This window comes from Piliocolobus tephrosceles, chromosome 19 (genome assembly GCF_002776525.5).
Source record: "Piliocolobus tephrosceles isolate RC106 chromosome 19, ASM277652v3, whole genome shotgun sequence".
Lineage (NCBI taxonomy): Eukaryota > Metazoa > Chordata > Mammalia > Primates > Cercopithecidae > Piliocolobus > Piliocolobus tephrosceles.
This window is the reverse complement of record NC_045452.1, coordinates 35,244,187-35,255,530: the sequence shown is the minus strand read 5'-3', so window position 1 is coordinate 35,255,530 and position 11,344 is coordinate 35,244,187. Positions and strand designations below refer to the sequence as shown.

Sequence of the window (11,344 nt, the reverse complement as noted above, 5' to 3'; positions counted from 1 at the left end):
TTTTTTTTTTTTTTTTTTTTGAGACAGAGTCTTGCTCTGTCTCCTAGGCTGGAGTACAGTGGCGCAATCTTGGCTCACTGCACCCTCCACCCCTCTAGGTTTAAGCAGTTCTCTGCCTCAGCCTCCGGAGTAGCTGGGATTACACGCGCGTGCCACCATGCCTGGCTAATTTTTTGTATTTTTAGTAGAGACGAGGTTTCACCATCTTGGCCAGGCTGGTCTTGAACTCCTGACCTCGTGATCCACCCACCTCGGCCTCCCAAAGTGCTGGGATTACAGGCGTGAGACACCGCGCCCGGCCCAAAGTACGGGTTTTTATGTGACCATATCTATTCAATTCTCCTGGTAAAGACCTGAGTGGAATTCCTGGGTCATATGGGTAGCTCTACGGTTAGCTTTTTGAGCAACTGCCAAACTTTTTCCAGAGGGCTCTACATTCCCACCAGCAACACAGTGGATTCCAGCTGGGACCCAGAGAGTCCCAGCTTCTGTGTGTCCTGCCAGCACTTGTCTCACTGTGTTTTTGGTTGTGGCCGTTCCAGTTGGCGGGCGTTTTCCCAGTGGCTAGTGATGTTGTGCTGCTTCTCGTGGGCATGTGGCCCATTTTTCTGCCTTCTTTGGAAGGATGTCTGTTCAACTCCTTTCCCCGTGTTTAAATAGGGTTATTTGTTTTTTATTATTGAATTGTAAGTTCTTTATATATCCTAGGTACCAGGTCCTTACGTATGATTTGCAAATATTTTCTTCCATTTGTTGTCCTTTGAAGCACAAAAGTTTTAAATTTTGATGAAATCCAATTCAACTCTCTCTTTCATTGCTTGAATTTTTTGCTTTGGACCTAGAAAATCATTGCCTTTGGTCAAAAAGATTTTCTCCTGCATTTTCTTCCAAGATGTTCGTAATTTCAGCACTTATATTTAGGTCTGTGATCTACTTTGACTTAATTTTTGTGTATGGTAAGAGGTAGGGTCCAAATTTGTTCTTTTCAAGTGACCCATCACGTGTCCCTATCCCATCTGTCATAACGACGCTTTCCTCCCTGTGGGGTGACCCCGGCCTCCCTGTCAGAGACCAGCTGGCCGTAAGTGCTCGCGTGTCTCTCTGAAGAGGCTCTGCGGTTCTGGTCACTGTGCCTGAGCTCCAGGTGCTGCCAGGTGAGGCCCCTGCTGCTCACCCTGGGCTGTGCTTTCCCCCAGCCACTCTCCTTCCGGATGCAGCCGAGAGCAGTGTTCAACTCCACTTTGTCCTACTGCAACTCTGGGTGTCCTTCAAGCCCTTAGGCAAATCTGCATTCTTTGCTGGATTCAGAAACATTCACATTGTGCTCCAGCCAGAAGCTTCTCAGAAGGAGGAGGTGTTTCAGGGGGCCTCTAGCACAGCATTCCACTGCTTCCGTTCCCAGGACCTGTGGGTGTCCGGGCCCACGGCTGGCATTTTGGCATCTGTGTATTTGGGATCCTTTCTGCCCTGTGGCTCGAGAACATCAGGAAGTCCCAGCATGGCCCCTCTTGAGACTGGTGGGAGTTTGTCCCATGTCCGAACAGAGGTGATTGGGGATTTGGTAGATCACCTAGAAAGGCCGCCCTCGGGACTGCTGTTTAGGCCGTGAACTCCCAGCAGACGACTTCATCTTGGCCTCAGACTCCAGACAGACACTTCTTAATATATTGAAATATCTTCTTTGAACGTTTTACAATGCCAATAGAACACTTTTAAGTCAAGTTGTACTGTATCACACACATGCACGTGCGTGCACACACCCGCTTCCCTTCAGAAGTGGAGCTGCGCGAGCCCTTTTTCATCTTTGTGGTGGCGGATGAGTTGTGATTGTTCGCCATGGGTGGTGGTAGAATGTTAAGCATGTTTGAATAACCACTGAGAATAGGTTGATTATGGAAAGAAAACATGGACAAAGTAGATTATGGACTGAATTGGGTTATACCAAGGAATTCCTGTTGCTTTTGCTAGTTGTAATAATAGCTTTTGTGTTTTGGTAAGAAAAAGGCCTTAGTGTTTAGTAATGCATACTGAAGTAGATGGGGCAAAATAACAGGTTATCTGAAATTTGCTTTTTTTTTAATCTTATTTATTTATTTTTTTGAGACAGTCTTGCTCTGTCACCCAGGTTGCAGTGCAGCAGCGTGATCTCAGCTCACTGCAACCTTTGCCTCCTGGGTTGAAGGAAGTCTCCTGCTAAGTAATCCAAGTAGCTGGGATTACAGGCACCTACCACTGTACCCAGCTAATTTTTGTATTTTTAGTAGAGATGGGATTTCACCACGTTGGCCAGGCTGGTCTCAGACTCCTGGCCTCAAATAATCTGCCTCCCAAAGTGCTGGTATTACAGGCGTGAGCCACCATGCTTGGCCTGAAATTCGCTTTAAATTACCTCAGGCAAATACAGAAATGTACATGGCTCGATCGGTGATGCTGAGGCATCAACATGCTGAGATCTCGAGATCCGGGTGATAGGCGGCTGGAGGGTCGCTGTGCTATCCTTTCTTCCTGCAGTTGGAAATGTTCATAATTTGAAGAAGGATGTTAAGGTTGGGGGTGTAGGACTTCCGAAAACATTGCATCTCCCATGGGAATTATTGAGAGTGAGTGGCCACAGTTGCTCTAAGGCCAGCAGAGCAGATAAGTGTCCTTCCTCAGCTCTCCAGGGTCTGCGGGCAGCTCTTCTTTTGCCTCTGGTTGCATTTCTTGAGAACAGTTAGGTACATTTCCTTTCTTTTCTCTCCCTTTCCTGCCCAGACATTATACAACGTGAAGGCTGAGATCTTTCCCCCTTCGGGAATGGAGTACTGCAGAACAGGCTCCCTCTGCTCCCTGGAGGTATCAATTACGAGGCTCTCAGACCTCTTGGAGGTGGATAAGGATGAAGCACTGACCGAATCTGATGAGCATTTTTCGACAAAGCTTATGTATGAAGGTAGGTGGTCTCGAACCCATGGGCTGAAGCGGTCCTCCCGCCTTGGCCTCCCAGAATATTGGGATTACAGGTGTGAGGCACTGCACCCGGCCCATCTTGCATGTTGAGTGGCTCTTTTACCCAGGCATCATAGCATGACACCCTGTGCCGTTAGTCATGTGAGAAGCATGGTCTCCTGAGTTGTGCAGATCTTCCACATGGGGGCACCTCTTGTTTGACAATATTTTTTTAAAATCTGCATTTGTGATCTCTCAGGGAGAGCTTGGAGCATCAGGACTCTTTTAAGCTCACAGTGGCAAGTGTAAGTTTTCCAAAATTCTGATTTTTGCTCAGAGTCTCAGATGGCATCATTGGCAGCAAATACTCATGTTTTCTTTGAAGTGACAGGCTTACATCATTCATTTTTAATCAAACGTCTGCCAAATACCCAACACTGAATAACTAGCTTCCCCAGCACTCTTGCAAGTGGAAAGGGCGTTCTGTGAAAACAGCGGCTATTTCGGCTCAGCACCGAGTGCTCCCCACGTGCTTTCCCTGAGCCAGCTGTCATTCTGCAGCAGAGACCCAGAGAATGTCAAGAACACAAGCACTCAAGAGTGGAAATAACTCAAACGTCCTTCAGCTTGAGAGTGGTTAAACAAACTGGCACATCTGATTCCTCCTCAGCAATGAAACAGAAGGGACTGTTGACACACACAGTACTGTGGTTGGATCTCAAGGGCATTGTACTAAGAAAAAGCCAATCCTATAAGGAGGTGTACTGTGTGATTCCATTTCTAAATGACACCCTCAAAATGCCAGCCGCAGAAGGAGGGCGGGTCAGTGTTGCACAGAGCAGCAGGAGGCCGTCCTCTGTGGTAATGGAGAGTTCTGGGCCAGGGCCGCTGTGGTGGTTACAAGAATCTACACATGTGACAAATGCCATAGAATTAGACCCAAAGAATGCCTGCAAAAGGTGCTGAAATCCAGTGGGGTTTGCAGGCTGATTCATTCTGTAGTGAAATCTGGTGAGGTCTACATTCTGGTTTACTCCGTATTGAAATCCAGTGGGGTCTGCAGCCTGGTTCACTCTAGTGAAATCCAGTGGGGTCTGCAGCCTGGTTCACTCAGTAGTGAAATCCAGTGGGGTCTGTAGCATGGTTTGCTCAGTAGTGAAATCCAGTGGGGTCTGTAGCATGGTTTGCTCAGTAGTGAAATCCAGTGGGATCTGCAGCCTGGTTCACTCTGTAGCGAAATCCAGTGAGGTCTGCAGCCTGGTTCACTCGGTAGTGAAAATCCAGTGAGGTCTGCAGCCTGGTTCACTCTAGTGAAATCCAGTGAGGTCTGCAGCCTGGTTCACTCTAGTGAAACCCAGTGAGGTCTACAGCCTGGTTCACTCGGTAGTGAAATCCAGTGGGGTCTGCAGCCTGGGTCACTGTATGTTACCAATGTCAGCTTCCTGTGTTACATGAGATGGCACAGTGGGTGAAGCTGGTGATGAAGGTATGTGACCCCTCTACTATTTTTACAGCTTCTTGTGAGTCTATAAACACTTCACAATTAAAAAACAAAAAAAGTGTATTCAGGAGCTGAATTTAATAAAATGAACACTTTTGACTACTTTGTGAAGCGTGGCATTTCGTTTTGGTTTTTGCTGTGAGTTCATGGCAGTGATCTGGCTCCTGAGTTCACGCCATTGTGGTTGCCCCAGCAGCACCGAGGTCACCAGCCTGGAAAGGCAGCAGTGTGAAAGCTACGAGCTTGCGGGTGCCCTGAGAGCCACACTCTCAGAACCGTCACTCCATTGCCTTCCTCCGGACACTCCTAGGGCCTCTTCTGTGTGTCCTGTAGTAGCCCCTGTCCTCAAAGGTCCGCCATTCCCACCTACAGGACGTCCATCTCCCTGAGCCCTTCTCTGCTGCTCATGGCCTTCTGGTCACTCACTCCCCCTGGGCGGTTGCTCGGTGTCCTCACGATGGGAAGCTGTGACCTCTTTGCCAGGCCAACTACTGCTGGATGGCAAGGATCCTGTCTTGTTTACTGGATGGCAAGGATCCTGTCTTGCTTACTTTCATTTCATATCTCCAGGGCTGGTCCCAGTGAATGATCACTTAGGTGTTTGAATTGCATTGAATTACATGAGGATTGTTTTAATAATCAGTGTTAATAATAACACCTGCCATATATTAAGACAGGAGTGGGACTAAATGCTTTACATACAAGGGTTCTTCTAACAAATCACGGAAGATACATTATGAAAAAACTATGCATGGATTTCAATACTTTTTGCACCAAAATAAGCTCCTCCTCACTGAGCAGGATTGACTTTGACGCACTAAGAAGGAGAAGACGTTAGTTTAAAAGCACCCCTCTCAGAGCAACATGAATTCTGCTAAAATTAAATCAGGAGCCAACACTGGCCGGGTGAGGTGGCTCACGCCTGTAATCCCAGCACTTTGGGCAGCCAAGGCGGGCAGATCACCTGAGGTCAGGAGTTCGAGACCAGCCTGGCCAATATGGCGAAACTCCATCTCCACTAAAAATACAAAAAATTAGCTGGGTGTGGTGGCGTGCACCTGTAATCCCAGCTACTTGGGAGGCTGAGGCAGGAGAATTGCCTGAACCCAGGAGGTGGAGGTTGCAGCCAACCGAGATTGCGCCATTGCACTCCAGCCTGGGCAACGAGAGAGAAACTCCGCCTCAAAAAAAAAAAAAACATCAAATTTATGGTGAAGCTTGGGTGGAAGAATGGTGAAATCATTGATGCTTTATGAAAAGTTTATGAAATTCTTTGGACAGTGCCCCAAAGAGTTAAGTAGTTTGCAAATGGATACCTTGTTTTAAGAAGGGACGAGATGATGCTGAAGATTAAGGCCGCAGCAAGCAGACCATCCACATCCATTATCAAGGAAAAAATTCACCTTTTGCATGCTCTAATTGGAGAGAACTGACAATTAACAGCAGAAATGAGAGCCAACACCGCAGACATCTCAACTGGTTCAGCTTATGCAATTAGGACAGAAAGGTGAGCAAACGTTCCAGTCAGTGGGTGCCAAAACCCTAACACCCAGGTCCACGGCCAACCAGAGCAGAGCTTCCCATGGAAACTTCAAACACATGGGATCAAGATCCTGAAGCATTTACTCAAAGAACCTTAACAGGAGATGCAGTGTGGCCCTCCCAGTACCATTCTGAAGACAAAGCAGACACGGCAATGGCTACCAAGAGGTGGGGTGGCCCAGCCAGAGCAGAAGCAGACTGGTCAAGAGCAGAGGCCACAGCAATAGGTTTTTGGGATACTCAAGGCATTTTGCTTATTGACTTTCTGGAGAGTCGAAGGACAACAGCATCTGGGTATTATGAGAGTGTTCTGAGGAAGATAGCAAGAGCTTTGGTAGAAAAACCCCTGGGGAAGCTTCACCAGAGAGTCCTCCTCCACCACAACAGTGCTCCTGCTCATTCCTCAAACGAGCCCAACTTTGCGAGGGTTTCTATTGGAAATCATGAGGCATCCACCTTACGGACCTGATTTGGCTCCTTCTGACTTATTTTTGTTTCCTGATCTTAAAAAGTTTTTAAAAGGCACCCATTTTTATTCAGCTAATAATGTAGAAAAGACTGCTTTGACATGGCTAAATTCTCAGGCCTCCCAGTTCTTCAGGGATGGACTAAATGGCATTGTAAGCAATGGCATCCATTGCTTACAAACATGTCTTGACTTTAGTGGGGCTTATGTTGAGAAATAAAGCTTATATTTTCTATTTGCATCTTTGGATTCCATTTTTGCGTGAACTTTTTGTAGTTCCCTCATACATATCTCTTTCCACCCTTAAAAAGCAGCTCTGTGAGGCTGGTGGTGTTCTCACCGCTATACAGAGGTCATCGAGCCTGGAGGCCTTGGGATGCTCTTCTGAGTGGCAGAGTTGGCTTCAGACCCAGCGGTCTTAGAGACTGTCACTTACCAGACAGAACTCATTTAACTGCCAAAGTAACCATACTTCGGAAGGTGACACAAAAATTTGAGATCAAAATTAATTCATTTATTAACCTCACAGGAAAAATGTCGTTTTCTGTACACGTCCAGCATAATTCATTCTAATCCAGAACGAATTGAAGTTGGACTCAGTGAAATAGGTGTTGTCACCGTGAAAGTGCGTGGCTGTATCTTCAGGTGCAGCTACAAGGCACTGGGCTCGGTGTCCGCGGTGTTTTGTCAGACACCGTTGGGTGAGAAGATTGGGTAACGATGGCTGTGACTCTCGCCCCAGTACTTGAAGGCCCGTCCTGGGTGACACAGCGCTTCCTCTCGTTTCAGTTGTCGACAACAGTAGCAATTGGGCAGTGTGTGGGAAAAGCTGCGGTGTCATCTCCATGCCAGTGGCTGCTCGAGCCACTCACAGGGTCCACATGGAAGTGATGCCGCTCTTCGCGGGGTATCTCCCTCTGCCCGACGTCAGGCTGTTCAAGTACCTCCCCCATCATTCTGCGCACTCCTCCCAACTGGACGCTGGTAAGGACTTTTTAAGAAAAAGTGTACCTTCAGTATTCGAGCAGCTGATGACTTGGTGCGAGAGCTGATAAGCTTGTGAGTGAGCAGGTGTGAGAACTAGCGGCGTGTTTTCAGTGCCAGTAGAAACTGGTACCAGAAGCCTCGTGTGCTGTTAGAATCTCAGGCACCGGCTCTGAAACCAAGCCTCTGTGCGCAGAGTGCTTTGTAAAGGGGCAGCGTTGGGTGGCATTCTGCACGTTCAGCCTGGCTCCATGTGGTTTTGCCAGTCCCCAGGTGAGTGTGGGCACAGCTTGGGTCTGACTTCCTGTGTGTTTTGCAGACAGCTGGATAGAAAATGACAGCCTGTCAGTAGACAAGCACGGGGACGACCAGCCAGACAGCAGCAGCCTTAAGAGCAGGGGCAGCGTGCACTCGGCCTGCAGCAGCGAGCACAAAGGCCTGCCCATGCCCCGGCTGCAGGCACTGCCGGCCGGCCAGGTCTTCAACTCCAGCTCAGGCACGCAAGTCCTGGTCATCCCCAGCCAAGATGACCACGTCCTGGAAGTCAGTGTAACATGACAGCGCTGGGGGGAACACATGCCATGGCCCAGCTAGGAGTGCACTTTATGGGACTGTGACTGGACTCTTCTCCGTTCTGGCTCCAGCCAGACCTTCAGTGGTCCTGCCTGGCTGTGGGGACATCAGAGAGCATCATCATGCAGCTGGCCAGCCGAGTTCTGTTGTTGTTTTCATGCCGCCTGTGATCCCAGATTCCTGCTTTTCTCACCCCGTCCCCATGCTGGTGTCCCACGCCACTTACTCAGAGCTCCAGCCTCCCTCCCCCTACCTCACACGCTGCTCATGAAAGTTTCCACCCATGCTGTCTCCACGAAGCAGCCTCTGTCTGCTGGCTCTTTGTGGAAGGCCATTTGTCTTTCAGGTAGACACTCAGCAGGCCTTGCATTCTTAGTGACATGTGTGTGCCTTTCTGGTCACACAGCTGCCCAGGTTCCTGATCGGGGTTTATTTGTGTCCCCTAAGGGGTAAAACAGCCGTTTACCACAGATCCTCTCGTTGTGCTTTTCTAGAGTAACACCCTTCTAGGGGAGGTGGGTGGGGGGAGGGAGGGATCATAACCCCTTCTGTGCCTTGGGATGCCGGAGCTGGGGGACCTGGAGGTCCATCAGCCGGAGCCACATGAAAGGTACTGAAGAAAGCTGAGACCCGGCTGTGAGGAACTCTTCGGCGGTGAGGTGGTTTAGGGATAAATGTTTCTAGAACCCTGTGGTCCCTATAATGTTGATAGAATATCATATGCACTGGGAGTTAAATATGTATTTAATTTAATGATCATTATATATGTGAGGGTTAATACGTTTTTCTGTCCCTTTAAAGTCTTTACATGTAATTGTAGCTGTATAATCATTTTTCTTTTGCACCTTAAGTCTTAGAAATTAAGATGTTCCATCGTGAGGATGAGAGGTCCTCAGTGTGTTTTCAGTCTGGTTGTAGGGAAGGACTCAAGTCCTGGAATCCCCTCCGCTGGTCTACTGAGTTGCAGTCACACTGTTCCAATGGATTATTTGCTTTCGGTTGTAAATTTAATTGTACATATGGTTGATTTATTATTTTTAAAAATACAGACTAACTGATGTAATGTTTATGTGTAAGTTGCACCAAAAATCAAGGACAAAAATAAGTGTGTTTGTTTTTACAGGTGTGAAAGTCACAGCTTGTAAATAAGTGTTGTACGTATTAAACCTTTTCCAGCTCTCCAAAGCGATGTATTTTTGTACATATGAAATAGAGTACTCTTAATTTCCTGGGCAAGTGTGCTTGGAATTGAACTTGACAAGATTAGCGCGAGCAGCTAGAATCGGGTCCAGCAGCGAGTGGCCTCGCGTGAATCCCCGTGGATGTGCAAGTCGTGGAGAGAAGGAGCACCGGGTTCCCACCCAGCACGGTGCTTGCGGGAGGCAGTGGGGCGTGGGAGGAAGGAGGCACAGACTGGGGAAACGTGACAGCTGTCATTTCCAGTATTCTGTGTTGTCTTCTAGCTCATTCAATAAATAAAGGTGATGTGATTTTTTTTTTCCTTCTACGTCTTTTTCATTTGTAGAAATTGGAGACATGTAAAGAAGATAAATAATTGTGTATTTAAACTTCCTAGAAATTTATCTTCCTCATGTGCAGTTTAAAACTAACAAACTTGGTCAAACTAGTTAGCAAATTAGAACTTCAGAATCTAATGATAGTTTAGGGTTTCTAAAATAAGGTGTTTTTATCGTAAAAACTGACGATTGCCCTGCATTTCTACCAAGTCCTGTGAATAAAGAGATGGGAGATTTGATTCTGTCAGAAGAGCCTGTAATCCGTGTTGTCAGCCTGGGAGGCTTCCCCAGTCTATAATGTAGCTTTCCCTCTTACCCTTTCTCTCTTACCTTCTGGAAGAGGAAATGTGATTAAGTGTTTTATTTATTACTCTCTGATATTCTTGTATCTAGTTCTACTCCCAGGATGAAATTATCCAACTTCATATATATTTAGAGGAAGAAAGTGAAGGAGAAATTTAAAATGTTTAACAATGCTTTCTTATTGCCTGAAAATGGAATGAAATCAAATTTATCAGTTTTTCCCCCAATTACCCAAAAGATCTTTTGCAAATTATGTTACATGAATGCTTCTCTGCCTCTTTAAGACAAAGAATGTTACCCAAAATTGTCATTTTTTTCTTAATGTTTGTCATAAAAGTCCTAAAAGAGTAACTAATTGGATTTTTATTGTTTTATGTAAAGTAAGGTCTATGTGTTTGAGACAAGCTGGTTTTGTTGATAAAGATGTAAGAGATGTTAAATAATTGTGAAGCCAGATATACAATGTGTATCTAAAAAGCAAGGAATTTGCAGCCGTTTTACAAATATCTGTGGAACATGTAAATACTGTGAAATGGAAAATAAAATAAGTTATAATTTTTGTGAATTTCATGGGATGTCCTATGATTGGAAAAATTATAACTTCTGATTCTAACGTGGAAATTGTTGTATTTAATCAGAAAATGATTTTACCTACAACAGTTCCATTGTCAGCACAGCCCAGGAGGGTCAGATTCCTGTATTAATTACTCTTAGTGGAGAAGTTAGATATCCTATACAGAATTAGCAGAAAAAATACAGGCTTCTATTCAAATTATCTTTAGTGCTTAAAATTAAGTTTTAAAATGAAATGAGACACTCCAGGTTTGTATATAAAATGAAAAGCTATACTACTTTTTATAAAAGGGCAAACTGGGCTGATCTAAATGTTTTACTCAACTGTGTTCTTTAAATCCTACCTGGTTTTTAAATTTTATTTTTCATGAAAATGCTCCTTTCTCTACATTTATTCATCCTTTATACATCAGGCTGTAAGACTCCCAAGCATTAATACAATGTGTTGGGACTTTGTGACTGGAAAAGGTGACAAGTTGGTGACTTTGACACTGCAGGTATTCCATTTTCATGGTTTACTATGAAAAGTCATTTTTCATATTATGTAATATATTGTTAGATTAAAACCATTGTATTAAGACTGTTTAAAATGTAAGCATTGTAATTCTGAAAATACACATTTTAAGAAGAAACTGCTGTTTTGCACTGGATCTTTTGCTGTGACATGGTGTGACAACAGTATGTAATGTGAAGATTTTCTTGTTTTACCTCCCTAGTCCTTTTTCCTGACTCTTGGCATAAATTATTTGCTTTTCGGGAAGCATTCGGAATTTTTGTTTTTGTTTTTTTCTGAGACAGTCCTGCTGTGTTGCCCAGGCTGAAGTGCGATGGCGCGATTTCTGCTCACTGCAAACTCCGCCTCCCAGGTTCAAGCCATTCACCTGCCTCAGCCTCCTGAGTAGCTGGGACTACAGGCATGGGCCTCAGTTTTGTACTTTAGTAGAGACGGTGCTTCAC

General features: G+C 45.7%; 1 protein-coding gene across 12 annotated transcripts in view; it reads left to right on the top strand.

Moving 5' to 3' along the window:
- TRAPPC10 (trafficking protein particle complex 10) overlaps positions 1-11,019 on the top strand; it is a 97,403-nt gene extending 86,384 nt beyond the window's left edge. For 11 of the 12 annotated variants that reach the window (XM_023192415.3, XM_026447471.2, XM_023192398.2 and 8 more), the window contains 3 exons: positions 2,755-2,932; positions 7,227-7,421; positions 7,741-8,187. In XM_023192415.3, coding sequence (XP_023048183.2) covers positions 2,755-2,932; positions 7,227-7,421; positions 7,741-7,979 — 612 coding nt within the window. In that variant the 3' untranslated portion in view covers positions 7,980-8,187. Of the gene's footprint in view, positions 1-2,754; positions 2,933-7,226; positions 7,422-7,740 lie in introns of all 12 variants that reach the window. The other variant, XM_023192381.3, reaches the window with a different exon arrangement.
- Positions 11,020-11,344: the final 325 nt, after the last annotated feature.